Below are 21,432 nucleotides of genomic sequence, written 5' to 3'. Positions count from 1 at the left end.
AGAAACATAGATAAGAGACAAGAGATGAAAGAGATAAAGAGGTGAAAGATAATTATTTATAAACCCTTTCAGTACCATGACGTGTTTCCATATTCATTTTGGTTACTATTTGGCGATTTTACACAACTTCAAACACTTACCTGGGGATTAAAATAGTGAAGTCTCTAGCCATTAATCACTTGACCTTCAAAGACCCTTCCTAATGTAAATAAAATCGTCTAATCATGATTTAAAAAACATGGTAAAAATGCGCTCCAGTACTGAAGGGGTTAAATGTACTGAGATTTGAAAGTAGGAGAGTGAGAGAACATTAAACAAGGATTATTTACAAAGGGTACTGAATTAGATGGATAAAGGGAAGGTATTCTAAGTGTGTGTGTGTGTGTGTGTGTGTGTGTGTGTGTGTGTGTGTGTGTGTGTGTGTGTGTGTGTGTGTGTGTGTGAAAGCAATGTAACAGCTGAATAAGCGCAGGAGAGAATGAAACAATAACGAAGATAACAAGTCGAGAGAGAGAGAGAGAGAGAGAGAGAGAGAGAGAGAGAGAGAGAGAGAGAGAGAGAGAGAGAGAGAGAGAGAGAGAGAGAGAGAGAGAGAGAGAGAGAGAGAGAGAATAAAGAACAAAACAATACGGAGGAGAGGAAAGATATGAACACAAGATGGAAACAAAACTAAAAACAGATAAGAAAAAACACGAAAAAAAACAAATACAAACAAAACGAAGGGCAAGAAAAAAACGCGAAAAAAAACGAAAAAAACTAAAAATAAGAAAAGAAGTAAAAAAAAAAACAAGGAAAAATAAGGAGAGTTAAGATGGCCAGGGATACGAAAGGGTACAAAGGGAAGGGAAGAGGGACAGAAAAAAAGGGAGGGAGGGACAGGGAAGGATATACGGGCAAAAAAAAATAGGGAGGAGGAGGAGGAGGAGGAGGAGGAGAAGGAGAAGGAGAAGGAGAAGAAGGAGAAGGAGGAGGAGACAGTTCAGAAAGGGTAGGTATAGGAGATAAGGGGAGAGAGGGGAGGGGAGGAGAGGGAGCATAGCCGGGTAAGGAGACAAGCTTACGACTCCACCCATTTCTTCCACCCCTGTCTGCAACACCACCACCACCACCACCACCACCACCTGCAGTACATCCTAGACTCTCTTATTAAGGATCTGAGTGTCTGTTACTGTTTGTCATCCTGTTGAATTCTGCTGCAATCATCATCATCATCATCATCATCATCATCATCATCATCACCATCATCATCATCGGCATTACTATCACCATCACTCTCACTATCACCACTATTACATTCCTTAACAATACAAGACACGTTTCACAGTCAGGAGGAGGAGGAGGAGGAGGAGGAGGAGGAGGAGGAGGAGGAGGAGGAGGAGGAATGTATAGTGTTCCTGGGTTTTGAGAGAGAGAGAGAGAGAGAGAGAGAGAGAGAGAGAGAGAGAGAGAGAGAGAGAGAGAGAGAGAGAGAGAGAGAGAGTCACTAATTAGACAAGGTTAAGAAATATCTCATTACTAATTGTCATAGCAACTTGTTAATTGTTTCCTTTGACGTTTTTCGTGATTGAGAAGAAGAGGAGGAGGAGGAGGAGGAGGAGGAGGAAATTAATATAAAAGGTTATATCCTCCTTGCCTTCTTCTTCTTCTTCTTCTTCTTCTTCTTCCTCCACCTCCAACTCATCCTTTTTATATCTCACCCCATAACAAACGTGTGTGTGTGTGTGTGTGTGTGTGTGTGTGTGTGTGTGTGTGTGTGTGTGTGTGTGTGTGTGTGTTATATGGATGAACACGTACAGAAGTAGGCGATGAGTGGAAGAGAGAGAGAGAGAGAGAGAGAGAGAGAGAGAGAGAGAGAGAGAGAGAGAGAGAGAGAGAGAGAGAGAGAGAGCAGGGATAAGATAGGGAGGGAGGAGGTAAAGATCTTTGGAGTGAGACGGGAGAGGGAGAGGGAGAGGGAGGGAAGAGGGAGGGAGAGGGAGAGGGAGAGGGAGAAGGAGTGGGAGAGAGGGAGAGGAGAGAGGGTAAGGCGCGGACAAAGAACACAAGAGGATAGGAAAGGCACGACCCTGGCTTGTCCAAATGAAACTCAGTTGAGAGAGAGAGAGAGAGAGAGAGAGAGAGAGAGAGAGAGAGAGAGAGAGAGAGAGAGAGAGAGAGAGAGAGAGAGAGAGAGAGAGATTTAATCTACCTTAATTACAGGTACTGCAAGAATCATCTCTCTCTCTCTCTCTCTCTCTCTCTCTCTCTCTCTCTCTCTCTCATGAAATCACTCAAGCCAGTACCTCTAATAGTAACATCAATGCGCTGAACCATGTTGTAGAAATTGCACCCGTCAAGGTCGAGAGAGAGAGAGAGAGAGAGAGAGAGAGAGAGAGAGAGAGAGAGAGAGAGAGAGAGCCGGCAAGGTCGCGAAGAAAGTTTTTAAAGAAAGTCCCCCACATACTTCGAGTGTCAGCCCCGCGGCCCAGGGTTCCCACACTGACGGGTAACAAAGACGCGGCGACACATGATGAAATGCACACACTACAGCTACAATGTCTTGCTGCTTTGTGTACTGCTCCGTATAGTCAGTAATGCATCCGGTTCATGTATAGCGGGGTATTTTCCGTGTATTTCTGTGTGTATCAAGTTTACATGGAAGGAAATTGGTTAGTATTTCCGTCTTAAAGTTTGGAATATATCTGGAGACTTTTTATGTCTTCGGCGGGAGAAAGTGATAAAAACTGCATTGAATTTCACGGTTACCATTTAGAGAGAGAGAGAGAGAGAGAGAGAGAGAGAGAGAGAGAGAGAGAGAGAGAGAGAGAGAGAGAGAGAGAGGAAAAAACCTCGTTCCTAAGTATTTTGACCTCAATCATAAAAAAAGATATAAAAAAAAGGGAGGAAAAAAAAAATCTGCAAATAACAAAACTCTCAGGATGAATCATGAACCTGAAATCTGAATCATTCTCTCTCTCTCTCTCTCTCGAAACTGCCATCACCCTCCTCCTCCACAGGTCTGTCTTAAGTGTCTGGGATGAAACTCCACTCCTTAAGGCAACGCCCGCGAGGAGGAGGAGGAGGAGGAGGAGGAGGGCAAGGTGAGGGGTGAAGCAGAGGTGCGTACGTTAACCCGAAAATGGAGGGCGATGGAATTACGTTCACCAGACGACAAGAGGAAAGACAAACCTCAAAAACAGATTATTCCGCTCCACACACACCCAGACACCACCTTCCTGCATTGCCTGTTCTCCCACCTCCACCTGTGAACCGTGCAAGGTGGATAACCCCGTGGAGGCACCTTGTAATAGCCGTTCTCATACTAAACCTTCCCACCTTCCCTGGTCTGTTGTCCTAGCCAGCGGAGGATGACGAGGAGGCTATAGCGTCACTCCCTCAAACACTCTCGCCACTTCATACCCAGTCAATGTTTTTCTTCGCTTGGGCCAACTACCTTTCCTTACGGTTAGTCTTGAGTCCGTATTCAAAACCACCTTCCTCTCACTACGACAATTTTTCAAGGCCACAGAGACGAATAACCGGGTTTTCAAGACAGTTTCTTCTTTTAATAAACTAGAAATGTTGCCAATCCATCACCAGAATCATAGAAATACACTTAAAAACACGATTATATTCAACTGGAGCCTTTGGAAAGCAGTGATGGTGAGAGAGTATGCGTCTCAGAATACAGACTTTGGTGCAGTGGTGAGGCCTTGGTGCTTGTGTTGAGGTAGGTGTTGAGAGTGGGATTGACGGTGGATGGATGTTGGTTGGTGTAGGGTAGAGGGATTGAGGTTACGGTAGTCTGGCTGGAGAGGTTAAGCCTGGTTGTTTTTAAAAGGAGTTAGCAATTGGGTTGAGGGATTGAGGTTACGGTAGTCTGGCTGGAGAGGTTAAGTTTAAGCCTGGTTGTTTTTAAAAGGAGTTAGCAGTTTGGTTGAGGTTAGCGGGAGTTTGTGGTTGGTTGCGGTTGATTAGAGGTAAAAAGGTTGGGTTAGGTTAAGGTTTCAGGACTGGAAATGAGATAAGGAGAGGCTGCGGTGAGGTAAGTTGGTTTACGTGGTGTGTATTAAGGTCGAGGATTTAAGTAAAGAACAGTCAAATTACCTTTGTATCCTGCTAATAATTAGTGCGCAATTTATTTGATCTTGTTTTTACCGTCTCCACATCCGCAGCAAGACTTTTCCACCTATAACTGACAACTGACAAGCATAAATTTCCTCTTAAATAATATTCTAGTTCTGTTTACATCCGTCGATTAGTTGTCTCTTCAGCATTATCAGCCCTTATATGCCATTTAAACACGAAGGAAATTACGTCTGTAACACTCAAAATGAATAAGGTAAAATGCCACACTGCCTCTCCTGCTCCTTATCACTACCCGGACAACGATATTTTTTCTTCGAGGGTGGAGTTAAGATCAAGAGTTTAGATTTTGGCCTTGTCTCATGCTTGCCCACGGCTCTCTGCTCTCTCGCCTTGCCGTCTGCTCCACCCTTGCTCCTCCAGGCCACGGTACGAAATAAGAACCACACCAGTCTAGCGTTTCTTTTCTTCCCGTGTACCTTCTTCCACGTAATCTCAACTAGTAACACGAACTGGCCTTGCTGCATCAGGGCGCGTGCTGTAAAATTATTCCGATTTCCATAAAAAAAGTGCTTCACAAAAAACGAAACACACACACACACACACACACACAGGAAGACCCACAGTCCATTCTAGGATGCTTTAGGGAAAGATAAAGTTACATTATGGGTTTGCCTCCAGGGATAACTTAGCTTACGTAATCTTGACCTAACCTAATCTAACATACGTAACCTATCCTAACTCAAACCTCTCTCCCCAAGAAAAAAAAAAAAAATACCTGGGTCGAAAATTCTCACGTGACTCAGTAGAACATCGATTAAATTTTATTAGTGCAAGAAATTGAGCTGCGTATCAGTGAACAACAACGAAAGTTAGTTCTCACCACCACGGTGGCACATTTTCACGCTCTGACTGCTGGGAAACACTTCAATATAACAGGAAAGGTATAAAAAGGTTCCTGCATAAGTCATACACTTTTTCCCCCTCGTCAAGCCAGAACCTTCAGCTAACTGGTCCTGATTAGCCTGTGTTTATTAGGGTGTCCGCCGCCCCCGCCCAGAAGCCATCAGGGACCAGCAACCCTCACTTCATCTTCGGAAATCACCTCATTATCCTTCCATACGCCTTTGATGGATTGGGTGATTAAGGGAGCTGGAAGTCATTACCGGTTTCCAGTGAGGTTAATCAAGAGCTAATCAAAACCTTAACTAGATCAGAAAACAATTTCCCCAGTACTGATGCAGGCGAGGCAGGGTAATTTAAATCAGTTCACGAGTTTACCTCATTTTCCAGGAACAGCGCCTGGCATCTTGCTCAACCCTTATTATCAGATGACATTTAGGTGACACGTAGTACATTGGGAGCACGCGTACTTTGGGGAGCGAAGGGTCCCGAAATGCATGGGTTCGAATCCTGGCCACGTTCCGAGGGTAGGAAGAGCACTCATGGCAACGATTTCCAATATGCCAAAAGCAAGCGCTCTTTCAACAGGGACCGTCCTAGAGGCCCTAGTAGAATTGGAAAACAGACGTAAATAAGAGAGAGAGAGAAAAAAAAAAAAAGTAACACGTGTTATCAGCCTTACCTTGTAGTTGTAGTTTACTCTGGAACGCCTTGACCCTGGCCGCTTGTAATGGTGGAACCTGTCCACAGGAGCGGTGGTGGAGGGCATGGCTGTCTGCTCCTGGGTCACCACACGGGCACAAGTCCACCTGGAATCATGGTGGGGCCAGGTCAAGGATGAGGGGCGTGTAGCCTATCACACTCCACCCAAAGATCCGCCTGACCTTATTTTCTAGATCCTTATTAATTTCCCCACCAGTCCTCACTTCTGACTGACCGTCACTTCGGCCTCCGGTGGTCCGTTACTGCACTTCCACACCCTTGATGTCTATTTAATCTCTGATTTATCAGTACTGCTTGCTTCGATGTGGGGATTAGCACGATTATTTCAGAACAGCGCCACAAGTTCAACAGTGGACATCCATATTGTTTCTTCCATCATTTGACACAGCATTGTGTCACTCTAGTATTACTTCACTAGGCAAAGTGCTTGTTAAGTGTGATCTACATATTTCTCAGGGCAGCGGGCACCCCACACACACTTCCAAGCTGCCTCCATCACCACCAGCACTTCGCCCACCACACATCACCCTCCTGCTTCCCGCCACTGCCACACACATACGCCTGCTAACTTGGCGAGCCCCTGCCTTACATTTTCAGGTCAATATCCACAAGTCACAGGCACGAGAGGAGGACAGACGAGGCAGCAGATGAGGGAGGAATGTAACGTAAGTCCGCGCGTGTGGAATGTTTGCGCCCAACTCACCTGTCTGGCCTGGCCCGGGCCCGTCTGGCTGGTGGACAGGTGAAGGAGTGCCGGGGGTCGCCAGCGCCTCCTCGCCCCGCGGAGTTGCCTCTCACCTCACCGTCTTTGCAAGTTAATACAGGCTGAACTGGAGGCATTTATCCATCCATTTTTCCCAAGACCATTTTTGAAGCCTACAAATATACAAGTTGAATGTAAACAAACTCGCTTTCTCGTTGGTACACGCTAAAGCTGCTTAACACAAGCGGCCAGTGATTCCTCAATGCCAACGTGCGTCCGAGGCGCTCTCAGTTTCACTTACTTGTCATTAGACATTTAAGAGTAAAGGGCATTATAATGACATGCCCAAGGCCAGCAAATGATTCACTGGCATGTCGGTAGGGATGCCCTTGAATTGGCGAGCTACACCCATACTCTGCAATGCAATACTTCAATAATAAGTCGTCAAGATTTTACGCGTTTAATAAACTTAAACTTCTCTTTACATCAGTGTTGAAAATTGTACAAAATTCAGATTTCGGTACCATACAGACATCCAAGTATTGCTATTTCAAGTTGTAAATGGACATACAAAACTGGGACCGGTGAATCTCGCATACCTGAGATGGCTATGGGCGTGGTGCGTCCAGACTGGCATGTCTGCAATATGGCTAAATCAAAACATCCTGACTAATGGAATGATGTTGTCTGCAACTCTGTTTTAGTAGTTAATGGTTAGTATACTTAGGCATCAAATGGCATGAGCAAGAACAGCTCTTCATATTTACTTAAAAGCTTAGTGTTATTAGAGAGTATTAAGTATAACTAAACTCTTGTAATGCTACAAAATCAATCTGGCTACAATGGACTTAAAAATTACATAAAGAATATCCCTAGGAACCACAAATTCATAACAAGTATTTCCCTTACAAACTTTTATGCATTGATTATTGATTATTTGAGCACAGTGGACAGCAGGTTAACCCGTCACTCTCCTACTCTCCTCATGGCAACCCTGCACATCTGATGGACATTGTCAAATTCACCACCTACTATTTAAAAAAAAAAAAAGTAATAATAAATAAAAATCAATAAACAAATATAACATATAAGAAATGTCTTTCCCAGTGAACATGGTTGGTGGCACAACACCATACCGAACGTTAGAGTACACTTGAACCCACTGAAGGGAGGCTCTTACGCAGCACCTTGTTACATTGTGATAATGAACGGAAAACTATTACCACACAAATTCCAAAGTTCAAAATTTAATGTGGGCCAAATCAAGTGTCCCAAGAGTTACATGCTACAATTGTTTTCTTAAAGCCCATTTCACACTAAGCTAATGCACATACAAATTTTTTGTTCACAGCCTTATCTCACTCATTACCTGAATTATGCATAAGCTTAATTGAATTTATGCTTTCAACAAGTCAAGTTATCTAAATGAAAATCCAATGAAACAACCAAATCTGCACCAGAAAACCCCATGACAGTGATACAATATGACACAGCCTCCCTGTTCCATCTAGCCAAGTATTGCTCCTGGGTACTCCTTCCCAGAGAGGCGAGCTGCTGCCATCACTTGCTGAAGGACGGCAGGGAGGTTTTCCTCCATGCCATCAAGGTACACAACATTGGGAACTCCTTCCTTGACCTTTGCCAGATGCTCCTCATACATGGGCCAGACACAGGCCTCAAAGTAGCCCGGAGGATCTGGTGGGTCGTAAGTCCTCTGTGACCGCCTCTCCCAGCACTCTTCCTGCGTCAGAGTGAAGAAGTAGCGCAGGTCACACAGTTCCAGAATCTCTGGGTCATCATACAGGATGAATCCATCCATGAGCAGGACAGGACGGAGGCCCACCTCCTCTGACAAGGGAGAGCTACTGCCTCCCTTGTGGCTGCTGTCAATTGTGTCTGGATGGGATTTCACAATTTGTGTCACATCACACACCATCTTCTTCATGTCCAGGGCAGTGATGATGTCCCAGTTGTGGTGTGCTAAGCCTCCAGGGCATGGTACGTGGTACTGGGAGTCCTTTGGGAAGAAGTAGTCATCCTGAGAGATGACCTGTGTGTGAGTGGGGAGACATGACTGCAGCTGCTGGGCAAGAGTGGACTTGCCTCCATTTGTCACCCCTGAAATTCCCACTACAAGCCAAGATGACATGGTGAATGTGTCCAGTAAAGAATAATAAGTCTCTTTCAATTCTGTCCTAATATCTCTGCTCTCATGAACACAGGCATACTCAACTTAAATAATATGGCCTGGTAATTAGATGGTCAAACATAACAATAAACATTAATAAACACAACACTAAACAACACATAAATCCTGAGTTCTGCTGAACATTCTATCCTACAAGGCAATGGCTGGTCAGTAATGGAAAGTTACACAAGAACATCACCTCATTAAACAACAGCTGCTTTGTTTTAAGCTTGACAAATTGGAATACTAAAGTTTTTTGCTGCATTTAGCCACATAAGTTTAGCTACAAAAATACCTCAACATAACATTCACTATGATTGCTTCAATTTGGTTTTCTCCAGACTGTCAGCATCCAACAAAGCCTTGATGATGTACACCCCAGTGATAGCCAGGAGGAACACCAGGATGAGCGTCGGGGCGACGATGGCCAGGATGGGGCGTGGGAACACGGCTCGCAGGGAACTGTCCTCATCCACAAATGGCAGACCCACCACCCACACCAGATAGTACAGCACCAACACAGCCGAGACCACCAGTACACACTGACCTATGACGCGGTCGTGTCCAAACATTACTCCACACACATGCACGCACGCACACACACACACTGCCCAGTGAGGCTCTATGTGCTGTCCTTTCCAGCTTCTAATTGGCAAAAAGGCAAAGGGTCACTCACGGTCCTTGGACACCTTTGCATATTTTGTGGGATATTAATTGGTGCTTGTGTTGTGCCTTCATACACTCAATCACTTGGTGCCAAACCTGAAAGAATCAAGTGTGGGAATGTGAGTTAATACAGGCATACATCATGAAACACAGGATGACCACAGACAGCACAAGGAACAGGTATCGAATCACCCCAAAGGCATACAGGGGTGACGGGACTAAGTTAAACACATCATACTGTGACTGGTAGAGAAGATGCCACAGTGTTATGGCAAAAAGGGCAAAAACAAAGGCCAGAGTCACAATCCTGCCGGTCAGCCTGTCATTGAGAGCCATGCTGGTCCAGAACGGCTCAGCACTACACAGTGAGGCAAGGTGTGTCAACAGCACACACAAACATGTACACACAGATGTTTAAAAATGTGAACAAATTGGTAAATGAAATATATGTACAAATTCATGCATTACAGGTTAAGCTAAACTTCAAGCTGCAAGAGGATGCACTTACCATACAAGCAGATTGTAAACTTTTCACACACACATCAACTATCTAAATAAATGCAAGAACATGCTATTGATACTTTCAGTCACTCAAACAAGTACAACAATTCAAGTCTACAGTCTGCAAGGTATCCCCTGCAGGAGCCAAGTTAAAGGGACCATATCCAGGGAGGCTAAGAGTGAGTGGCTCCCTCTACCATGAACTACCGGCAGCTGCCAGTCAGCCACCCACCAACACTCAGGGCTGTCTAAGGCCTCTCAAATTTAGCCTGTTGATGCAGAGAGAAGATTTGTCAGTCAAGGATGCAAGAGGCATATAAGACCGAATCACAGTAAGTTATATTCATGCTGCATCACATTACAATGCTGGCCATGTATTTTGTGCAGGTTGTCAAAAGCTGATATGATGCAGACTAAGGATTGTAAACAGCCGGGCAGTAAGAATACATGACAGTCACTTAACCATAAGTGTCATTCCTAGCACATTAGATGATGAAGGGCATATGTACATTAGCACAAAGCAAGTTTATAACAAAGGTTATTCATATATAACATTTTAACAACAAAAGATGAAGGCAGCGAGTCATTTGTAGAGTGAACACATGCATATTACATTGTATAGAATGTTAAGCTCTCAAATCTCAAACCTAAATGTATACATGAGACAAAGGTTAAAATATGATCAGATGTCACTAGTGAAGCTGAATTAGAGATCACAGGAAACTTGATTCACCACAAGGGACAATAATGAAAGCATGAGTGCATATTGAAGACCAACATACAAACAACAGTGATAGCCTAACAAACGACAAAGACAATAGCAACTCTTTGGGTCAGTGATGAGTGGTTAAATGAGTTACAGTTAAATGTCTTGATTTATGATCCACCTAGAAGTGAATAATGACACCACATGACAACACTAAGGTCTGGTTATAGCAGGGAATGTAACTCTTGAGGTATGAGGAACAAGAGTAGAGGAAAATAGTGACACTGACACTTTAATGAATGCAGTGACGGTATCAGCAGCACCAAGAAGAGCACTATGAGGGATACAAGTTAATAATGTACAGGGGATATTATTGATAGGCACTGTATGAGTATTCAATAGGGTAAAAGGCTACAGGTTACAGAATTATACATAGGGGTGCCCATAGTTTATGCAAGACACAGTACAATCTACAGGACCACTGGAGCCCACACAGCTAGTGAAGGAGTGTTAGTACAAGTGGTGGGAGACGTGCCTGCTAGTACAGCTTCAGCCACTCCTTGTTCATCTTCTCAAAGTCTTCATCAGAAAATACTGTCGTCTCCTCAGGTTTCTTCTTCCCCTGAGTCTGTGCAGCCTCTTTTGTGCCTCCTCTCCTCTCCAATTCTTTGCTGTGCTGGCTCAAGATCTGGAAGGAGCATTGTTACACATCTAACTTTCACTGTGATAAGCAACAATTCTTAGCACTAAAAACAATGCATGGAAGCTTTAACTAACACACACAATAAAAGTAATGAAAAAGAATGCACTTAGCAGGTTCATATAATGTTTAGAGAAATGTTTCAGTGTTTAGTGACAGCAAAAGTTGGGCTAAATAACAGTGAAGGGCTTAATGTATATAGTACAGCACAAAAGACTACTACGCATTTCACAGAGAGTGAGTCATTATTTTTTGCGAATATCTTTCAAACTAATGAACTGATCAGAATGGCACTTTGACACTGTGTACAAGACACCTTCCGCTAATTTTTGGTCTTACTAAGCATTGCCAAATGGTGTTAGTAAAAGTGTTTTACTCTTGACGTTTATAGCTGAAGTCACATGAGTAGCCAGAACTAACGTACACAATCGAACGTGGAGGAGGGAAGATAGCGGGAGAGTGGGAGAAGGAGGGGGGAAGCGAGCGGGAGAGAGGGACGTAGGGAGGAATGGGATGGGAGATTGTAGACGTTCGTATGGATAGGTTGGCGAGGCTCAGCAACACCGTATATCTCAAGAGAAACGCTTTTACTAACATCATTTGGCATTGCTTAGTATAACCAAAAATTAGCAGAAGATGTCTTGTACACAGTGTCAAAGTACCATTCCGATCAATTCATTAGTTTGAAAGATATTTGCGAAAAACAATGACTCACTCTCCGTGAAATGCATAGTAGTTTCTTTGTGCTTTGAAAATAAAGAGAGGAGATAAAAGGAATAACAATAATAAATAATGAATAGAAGGTAACAATCCTACCTTTTCTACATACTCCTGAGGTGTGCGCTTCCTGTCAATCTTCTTCAGCAGCTTTATGTTATCAGTGGTGCGGTCTTTTGGAGTGTTCTGCCGATACTTGTCCAAAGCACTCACACCCTGCAAGACATGGCCGTGATGTAGAGGTGGTCACACTGAAAGTCTTACCGAACAACAAATGTGAGACTCACTAGATTGGGCTCTTGTATTTCAGTAAACCCACAAAAATAAAGTACACAAGTGAAGTGCAATTGGTAAAAGCTATATGTTAAGGTCCAGTATTACTTTGAATATATATGGTATAGAATTTTGTTACAGTCACCTGTTTCTGATTGAAGAGACTCTTGATCTCCAGTTCCTTCTGCTTGGCAATCTTCCTCTGCTTGGCTGCTCTCTTTTCTTTCTGGTGGCGGGAGCCCTTGCCTGGTGTCAACTTGTCAACCTTCCTGCTCTTGCTTGCTGCAGAATCAAAGATCATGTGAATTAACATTTCTCTGCCTTCATTTCCGTTACCTGTCATTCCTACTATTTTTCAAAATATAGTAACCTAAGCTGCAGATGAAAACATTAATTTTACTTCGCTATCATCAAAGTTAAGGTGAAATACACATAATGACACAAAAAATATACAAGATCAGATGGAACACAGGCAAGCTCACACCAGAGGATATCAGAACAGAGGCATGAGAGAAAGACAGATTTAGATGGAGATAGAATACAGACACAGGCAAAATAGATGGACTTTGAAGGAGATGCTGAGGATAAACGGCCCTGAAAAACTGCCAGATTACATTGAGGATTAAGGTAAGGTAATAAGTTGGACCAACACATTTTGGCATACATGGGAATTGAGGCAACTATCATAACTGACTGGCATGACTGGCGAGACATCAATGGTCTTTAAACTAAGGCATAACACAACATGGGATACTAAATAGATCTATGTACAGAAAATTGGGCTGGACTGGAAGGCATTTTATCAGCTTCCAAGCCATGCCATGCCATCACCTACAGTATGCCACAGTGGGTGAATAAACCTAAGGAAAAACAAATGCATAAAAAATCAATAACGGGGAGAGACTTAGAAAAAAATTAAGTTAGCCAGCCGTGCCATCAATTTTACTCTTTTTCTATGTAGGAGGGACACTGGACAAGGGCAACCAAATAGTAATGAAAAAACGAGAAAAAGAAAAAGAAGAGTCGAAAGTAGCAGTAACAAATTACAGGATAAGTATATTGAAGCATGCAACATGGCAGCAGGTGATGAATACACACTTCCTGACAACATGTGAGACCAGACTGGATGAAAGCAATAAAAGACGTACACAGGAAACAAAAAATAGGATAGATTGACGCCACACACTGTATATCAACACCAGAGAGGACGAAGAGGCGAAGGAACACAAGGAAATGAACACGAAATCAAGAAAAAGAAAACAAAAAGCCGATTTAGAATACAGACAATACGTGGTGATAATAAACAAAGAACAGCTGACGACGATATAGAATACGAGCAAGAAATACAAGAATAACAGTAATAATCAGGTCATTGCATCATCAAGGTCACGGTAGTACTGCTAGGCCTAAACTACTAACCTACTGTCTGGTCCTCCTCACACAGCTCCAGGCCTCTCTTGACCAGCGACCAAGACATTTCACACCAGCCGCGCCTCTCTCTCTCACTCCGTCTATTAGTTCTCTTCTCTCTGGCGACTCATAATAAGAAGTCACATGGAGTCTAGGCTTGCCGGAGAAGCATTGCGTACACACACACTCACATGCACTGCACTTACACACTCACTCTTATGTACGGGTCATCCATCTCTCTCTCTCTCTCTCTCTCTCTCTCTCTCTCTCTCTCTTTAGCAAGAATATCTCTTTAGCAAGAATATATATGTAGAAATGTCTTCAAATCGAAATAATGTGTGGGTTTACTGATTTTTCTCATTCCATTATATAATCCCCTTTATTTCGGTTCTAATTTACGCAAGTCTTACATGCTGAATTACTACGTTATCGTAATGGAGGTGGTTTTCTTATAGTTTGCTTTGAAATTGAGTAAACGAATTATCTAGCAATAGCTTTTATATGTTTAAATTGATATCCACAGTTTCGGCTCATATTGTATATGTCTAAGTGCAGAATTATTACATTTACGGTAATTTCTATTTCTTGTATATATTTCGAACCTACATAATAAGAAACTGATGAAAATATCGTAGTTTCCTCAACATCAGCAAAACCTTTCGTCAATATTAGTACCATTTCGGCTAACAATGCATTTACATTAATAACTATTAAGTAGATTCAGATAATCATAATTCTATGCATCATATATAAGGAATAATATTCCTCCTCATAGGAACAATCACTTATATTATCAATATTACCTAAGGAAGCTTAAGAACCTTTCTTCCTTTCATCATATCAATGTACCAGTTCGGCTTACATACCAACACCTGTGTATACACTTTTAATATTTCAGCGAGTTCAGATGATCGTTACTCTAGGCACGCAACATGCTTAAACATAATATTTTTTTTTTTTCAAAAGAAACGTCTTTAAACACGGCCGTAGAAAGTTTACATTCATCTATCTATCTATACCTAAGTAGGTTATTTATCTATTTATTTACATCATGGAGATAAAAACTCCTTAGTCTCCGCCCCAACAATCCCCTATTCCCTCAGCACCATTACTGTCTCTTGGCATACTATGCACACTCAAGCACCATATAATCAACCGCTTCAATCTCTCCCCCCTCAAACTCTAAAACACTCACTCTCTTTCTTTCTTACTTTAATTTGGCACTATTCTCTCCCCTAAAGATATCCTATAACGTCACAACATAGGGCATATATATTGGTGCACATCCAAATCACACTCAAAACACCACGCAACACCTCCAAATGCCCCCAAATACACCTAATTAAAACTCACTAGAAACACCCAGTAATCACCCCGGACCACCTAAATACACACACAAACAACTTACAACCAAACGTAAAACCAAACAATACCTCAAAAGGCACAAAACACACACAACACTCGCTACAAACACCACTATACGCCAAAATCACGCTGCCCACACACACAAACAATTTAAAACACTCAAAACTAATATAAAACACACTCAAAACACTATGCAACACCTCACAATACACCAAGACACACCTAATGAAACACCAAATATAAACCAAATCACCCCCACACACCCAAACCACTTACAACACTCAATATCATCCCCTACTCCTTTTGCGCTCAGAGGCGCTGCCGGGGGACCTCTCCCGGCCCTTACTAGTGGTGACATCCATCGATTCATCAATTGTTAACTCCCCGGAGCTCGTCGAGAGGGAGCGAGCATGAGAACTCCTTCTCGACGGCGCGGGAGCGGCGACGACATGAGAAGGGCGTTGACGTTCAAGTTTTGTTAAATTTAATTTATTAGACTTGTCTGTCTTCTCACTCTTACTGGGAGTACGAGAAATAGCAGACAGGTATGGAGCAGAGGAAGTTAGTAGTAGTAGTAGTAGTAGTAGTAGTAGTAGTAGTAGTAGTAGTAGTAGTAGTAGTAGTAGTTTTAGCAGATGATGAGGCAGAGGTTGAAGGGGAATCAGTGGTGGTAGATGGAGCAGGAAGCAGGTCGCTAAGGTCAGTTTGGATAGCAACAGTACACATCTTAGATGGAGCCCTTACTGTTGAAGCGTAGGACACGTTTGAAGCAGGCGCTGCCTGCGTCTGCTTCACTCGCATCCTTGCTTCATAATAAGAGATCCCTTCAGAAGCCTTAACCGTGCAGACCTCTTTCTCCACTTTCCACGCAGGGCAATCGCGTGAAAAAGTGGAGTGAGCACCCTCACAATTACGGCACTTCTCTACCACTGTAATAGTAGTAGTAGTAGTCATGGAGTCACAGTATGGCGAGACAATTTAAAATGACACAATGACCATTTTCTATATAAAACCTTTGCCTATACAACACCAGCAAGACACACCAATACCCCACCATTACCACCCCTCAGGACACCCCAGGTCAGGTCAAACAAGGTCAAATAAGGTGGCATTAATGAAGAGAGCCCCAGCCGTCCGTCTCGCCTTGGAAGTTTGCATCAGCTGGGCGGGACTCGAATCGTGGCCTTTTAAGCTGAAAGGTGCCATTTTGTACATGACAAAGGGCAGCTCCACCACCACCGGGACATCCACCAGCTTGGGACACCGGTACATCCTGCGTGTACCAAGAATAACAGATATTAGGGAAAATGTGGGAGGTTTGGCCGGGTTGTGGTGGTGGTGGTGGTGGTGTCCGCGTGGCTCCATGTGGCTGCCATGATCTTATTCCCTTCACTACAATGACGTGTTTTTATATTCTTGCTATTTCTCGGTTTTATACTGCTTCACTAACTTATGTGGGAGATTAAAATGTTGAAGATTCTAGCCATTTATTTTCTGACCACCATAGACCCTTCCTAATGTCAATAAAACCGTCTAATGACACACAAAACTCATGGTAATAATGCGTCCCAGTACTGAAGAGTTTAATTTTGTATCGGGAAGTGAAAGGGCAAAACAAACTGCAACTAAAACACAAACACTGTCTTTCATATCACTAAGTATTGCATATATTGAGCCATGTTTCCTGGCACTAATACATTCACAGCCTCAATCTTTTCATTCGCCTCTCCACACCGTCCCAGCGCCACCACAGCTCACCACCACCATTATCGCATCATTCCCTCTTCTTATCATCTCATTCTCTCCCACTTGCCTGCTCCACACACTCCACCACCACATCTTCACAGCCTCAATCCTTTCATTCGCCTCTCCACACCGTCCCAACACGACCATCATCACCATTATCATCTCATTCCCTGTGTTTGCATCATCTCATTCTCTTCCGCTTCCATCATTTCATTTCCTCCCACTCGCACACATACGGCCAAACACACCCAAAAAATCCGCTCCCACACACTCAAAGCATTTAAAACACTCAAAACGAACCCAAAACACACTTAAAACACCTCAAAATACCATGCAACACTTAAAAATACCAATAAACATACTAGAGTAACAAAATATACACCAATACCACTCCACATACACCATGCAACACCTCAAAATACCAACAAACACTTGAAACTCACTAGAGACACAAAATATACACCAATACCAGCCCTCACACCCCAAAACACACCCAGACCACTTAAATGACTCGAAACTAACCAAAAAACACACTCAAAGCACCATGAAACACCTCAAAATACCAATAAACATACTTAGAACTCATTAGAAACACCAAATCTACACCAATAACACCTCCAAGACACCCCACACACACCCAAACCACTCAAAAATATTCCCAAACGCACTCAAAACACCACGCAACACTTCAAATTACTTCACAACACACAAAACTCACTAAAAACACACAAAAATATACCAAAATCATCCCTACACACACCCAAGTAACTTAAAACACTCCAAACTAACCCAAAACCTCATACAACCTCTTAAATTATGCCTCCAAACACACCCAAATACTCAAACACACTCCCACACCACACTCAAGATACGTGAAATATACCCAAAACGTCTAACACACACTGAAAACACACAAAATGAACCCGAAACACACTTATAACACCCAAAACAACGCGCTACACCACCAAACACACTTAAAACTCCTCAAATATATCTCAAAACATCAAAATGCATAATAAAGAAGGGCAAAATCACGAGGGAGACGTACTTAAACATTGCGGCTTGGCTCCTCCTCCTCTTTCACTTCTATTTCTCCTTTCTTCTTCGTTTTCATCCTTTCTTTCTTTTTTTCCTTCCTTTTACTGCTTCCATCTACACGCCTGAGCCTAGAAACACATCAAAACACTTAGAAAACACGAGATATTAAGCAAAATATTAAGGAAGTGGAGGAGAATCAAGTATTGTGGCTAGCCTGTTCCTCCTCTTCCTCCTTCTTTATTTCTCCTTCCTTCTTCCTTGTACTACTACTATCTACTCACCAGAGCCTAGAAACACACGAAAACACGTAGAAATCACCAGATATTAGGCAAAATATTGACGAACTGCGGGTCTGGAAAAGAGGCGGCAGCCCGGGGCTATGGTGAGTCACCACCTGGGCTGTGGTCATCACAAGAGAACGGGAACGGGGGTGACTCGGCTAAATTACGTAAATCATTTCATTTTAAAAATGACTTTTAGAAAAAACGAAGCCACGGCCGAATGCTTGTTATTTTATGACGTGATAAATAGTAAAATAAAGTTTAAAAATATCAAAACAACTCAAGCTTAAAGAGTTTTCAAAAAATGTCTAAATTAAGTATGCTAAATATAAAACAACATTCAAACTCATAAATCTGCTAAAACGCCCTGCAAAGTCAAGCCATTTTCACTTGGCGAGTGTTTTACCACATTTGAGGGAGTGTGAGGTATCTTTCAAGGCATTCCACAGCGAGTTACACCGAGAACCACAAACGTCACCAAATAAAATAAAGAAAAATAAGACGTTTTTTCAACACCACCAAACACCATTTCAAAGTCCACATATTTCACTCAATAGATTGATTTCACGCTTAAAACAGGACAGTCGATCCTTTGATACCACAAAGGCCCACTTATACCTTCAAATAAGAAACCTCAAAATTCGAGAGGGAAAATTTTGACCGTTGAAAAGCCTTTAACACACGCCATAAAACACCACTAAACGCCACATATTTACCCAACACAGGCGCGCAACACACTTCAAACACAACGAAACATTTATACAAACCATAAAAACACACCATGGAAGCGTAATATTACTCTCACGAAATATTAGAAAAAAGTATTGGACCGAGCAGGCTGCCAGGGGGGGAGTATGGCGGGGGACCGGAGGGGTAGGTAACATCCGGGGACCTGGAGGCGGGAACAGCGGCGGCGCGGGGTCCATATGTTGCCTTTAAAATCTCACCACAACAAAATGATGATATGTCGGGAAGAAATGACCATGGGAGATGAAATGGTAGAATGGAGGGTGCACTCTGGCATATGTTTGGCTTACGGTAAGTGAAGGACGCAAATAACAACGGTGAATATACACAACTTGCCTCTATGACCGCTTGTTTACCTAATCACCTTTACAAATCTGGGTACAGTTCGAGGTATTTTCACTCCCGTAGGTAAATGAATGCCAAAGATAAGCGAATGGCCTTAAACACACCTTGAGTAAGTGAAGGAGGGTGTGGTGAAGGCTGCAGGTCAGGGTGGCTTGCCTTGCACTGCTGGTTCACTCTTGTCTTGCCGCTTATGCTGCTAAAAACTGCCTGGGAATATGGTAACACTTCACTTCATTGTGTGTGTGTGTGTGTATTTAGCTTGGTTCTGTGTGCGTCTGGGTGTGAAGATAGACTGAGCAGTAAACACCAAAACACCACCGCCAGCACCACCAGCGCCACCACCACTGTATGTGCATGAAGGCTGTGCTGTCTGTACGGTACACAACTGTCAATGATAACTCCATAACATATAACATAACATAAATAATAGGATAACAAAGGGCCACCAGGGCCCATCTAGGTTATCTCTATCAGTCGCACAGCGACCTAGTCATCAGTATTTAAAGATACACGTAAAGTACACAATACATTATATACTAATTCTAAATATTTGGCCCATTTACAGGGCTAAGTCCTGCAGCGAATTCCTCTACAATCTGTGATCCCCATACATGGGGATCATGTCTTGTTTAACTATAGTAAATTTCTTATAAAAACTAACATGCAGCGCTATACATAATTATAAATCTAATAAATTTAAGTGCTTATCTAATCTGTTTTTAAACATTGTCAAACTAGTGTTATTTACAACCCCCTCCCCATTACTACAGCTATTATTAATGGGAGACAATGGTTATTCTCGCTTCAAGTATCGAGTTAATGGTTAGTGTGACATCTTAATCCTGTCTTTCTCTTCGTGATCGTGTCCTGTGCTGGTGATCTTGGTGAAGGGGGAAGTATTGAAGGTGATAGCGAGTGTTTGCATCTCCCGCGGGCCAAACAAGGAAAATGGTTTAGACCTAAGCTGTCTTAAAGGTACACTATTATATTCTCTCTCTCTCTCTCTCTCTCTACCGTCCTAATAAAATAATTAACCAGATTTTCTTATCATCACCACCATCACCACCACCACAACTACCACCACAACTATGTTGTGGTCAATGTTATGTTACCACGGAGAGGGCGCAGAGTAGCAGTTCAGGAACTCTCTCACACTGTCTTCTCTAGGGAGCTAACGAAAACACAGCTTGGGTTTTCCTTATATTAACAATACAGTTATTTACACTACACAAGGATAGTCTCGTACACACACACACACACACACACAGATGGGAGATGGAGTAGAACTAGAAAAAGTAAAAAAGGAAAAGGACTTGGGAGTGACAATGGAAGAAAATAATCAACCGGTTAGCCATATTGATAGAATTTTCAGAGAGACGTATAATTTGCTAAGGAATATTGGAGTAGCATTTCACTATATGGACAAGGAAATGATGAAGAAATTGATAAGTACTAAAATAAGACCTAGATTGGAATATGCAGTTGTGTGGACTCCCCATAAAAAGAAACACATAAGAAAATTAGAGAGACTACAAAAAATGGCTACAAGAATGGTTCCAGAATTTAAAGGGATGGCATATGAAGAGAGACTAAAGGCAATGGATCTACCAACCTTGGAGCAAAGAAGAGAGAGAGGGGATCTGATACAAGTTTATAAATTGATTAACGGAATGGATGAAGTGGATAATGAGAAACTGATCCTGAGAGAAGAATATGACTTTAGAAGCACAAGATCGCATAGTAAGAAACTAAGGAAGGACGATGTCTGAGAGATGTTAAAAATTTAGTTTCCCGCAAAGATGTGTTGAGACTTGGAACAGTTTGAGTGAGGAAGTGGTATCAGCAAAGAGTGTACATAGTTTTAAAGAAAAATTGGATAAGTGTAGATATGGAGACGGGACCACACGAGCATAAAGCCCAGGCCCTGTAAAACTACAACTAGGTAAATACAACTAGGTAAATACACACACACACACACACACACACACACACACACACACACACACACACACACACACACACACACACAGTCCACAGCTCCCTGGCAAGCGCCCGGGGGAGCACAACGGCCAGCTCATGTCTTCGTCAGACTGCAACTAACGTAGCTCGTCTTGTCCATCTTTCGTCACCAAAAACTCACTCACACCGGTGACCGACTCATATATTTAAGAACACTTACAAATGCATTGGTTACAATAGTTAAAGTATTACTTCATTATAAATGAAAGAAATAAAATGTATGATAGTACTAAATGTATGCTAAATGTATGTCTATGCTCTAATAATTACATATATATAATCCAGCAACCAGAGGTTCCCACACTGAGCCTGATATTTACTAACCGTGTACCTATC

General features: G+C 42.6%; 3 protein-coding genes across 4 annotated transcripts in view; all 3 read right to left on the bottom strand.

The window, feature by feature from the left end:
• The window catches only part of LOC123512423 (SH3 and multiple ankyrin repeat domains protein 3-like), a 115,759-nt gene extending 109,351 nt beyond the window's left edge, over positions 1–6,408 (bottom strand). Inside the window, 1 exon segment of the mRNA XM_045268822.1 lies at positions 5,651–6,408. Coding sequence (XP_045124757.1) covers positions 5,651–5,737 — 87 coding nt within the window. The 5' untranslated portion in view covers positions 5,738–6,408.
• A 432-nt stretch (positions 6,409–6,840) lies between these two features.
• On the bottom strand, positions 6,841–13,779 carry LOC123512424 (active regulator of SIRT1-like). Of its 2 annotated transcripts, none has more exons than XM_045268824.1 (5): positions 13,565–13,779; positions 12,291–12,427; positions 11,972–12,088; positions 10,991–11,143; positions 6,841–10,018 (listed from the first exon to the last, which is right to left on the bottom strand). In XM_045268824.1, the coding sequence occupies exons 1-4, from the start codon at positions 13,620–13,622 to the stop codon at positions 10,994–10,996; spliced, it is 462 nt and encodes a 153-aa protein (XP_045124759.1). In that variant the 5' UTR covers positions 13,623–13,779; the 3' UTR covers positions 6,841–10,018; positions 10,991–10,993. The 2 variants fall into 2 exon arrangements, with proteins under 2 accessions (XP_045124759.1, XP_045124758.1); XM_045268823.1 differs by having other exon boundaries at positions 6,841–9,344.
• On the bottom strand, positions 7,902–8,543 carry LOC123512319 (nicotinamide riboside kinase 2-like). The gene has a single exon (XM_045268655.1). The coding sequence runs from the start codon at positions 8,541–8,543 to the stop codon at positions 7,902–7,904; it is 642 nt and encodes a 213-aa protein (XP_045124590.1).
• Positions 13,780–21,432: the final 7,653 nt, after the last annotated feature.

The sequence above is a fragment of the Portunus trituberculatus genome, chromosome 33, assembly GCF_017591435.1.
Source record: "Portunus trituberculatus isolate SZX2019 chromosome 33, ASM1759143v1, whole genome shotgun sequence".
Classification (NCBI taxonomy): Eukaryota; Metazoa; Arthropoda; class Malacostraca; order Decapoda; family Portunidae; genus Portunus; species Portunus trituberculatus.
The sequence above is the reverse complement of the archived record's forward strand: the minus strand, read 5'-3'. Positions and strand labels throughout refer to the sequence as shown.

What these genes read in the sequence shown, in the direction of transcription:
- LOC123512319 (XM_045268655.1), bottom strand. Translation starts at nt 8,543, where the DNA reads ATGTCATCTTGGCTTGTAGTGGGAATTTCAGGGGTGACAAATGGAGGC.
- LOC123512424 (XM_045268824.1), bottom strand. Translation starts at nt 13,622, where the DNA reads ATGTCTTGGTCGCTGGTCAAGAGAGGCCTGGAGCTGTGTGAGGAGGAC. An exon ending in TGAGGAGGACCAGACAGTAG is followed by an intron (nt 12,428 to 13,564) that starts GTTAGTAGTTTA and finishes TTGATTCTGCAG; the next exon opens with CAAGCAAGAGCAGGAAGGTT. An exon ending in GTCTCTTCAATCAGAAACAG is followed by an intron (nt 12,089 to 12,290) that starts GTGACTGTAACA and finishes CATGTCTTGCAG; the next exon opens with GGTGTGAGTGCTTTGGACAA.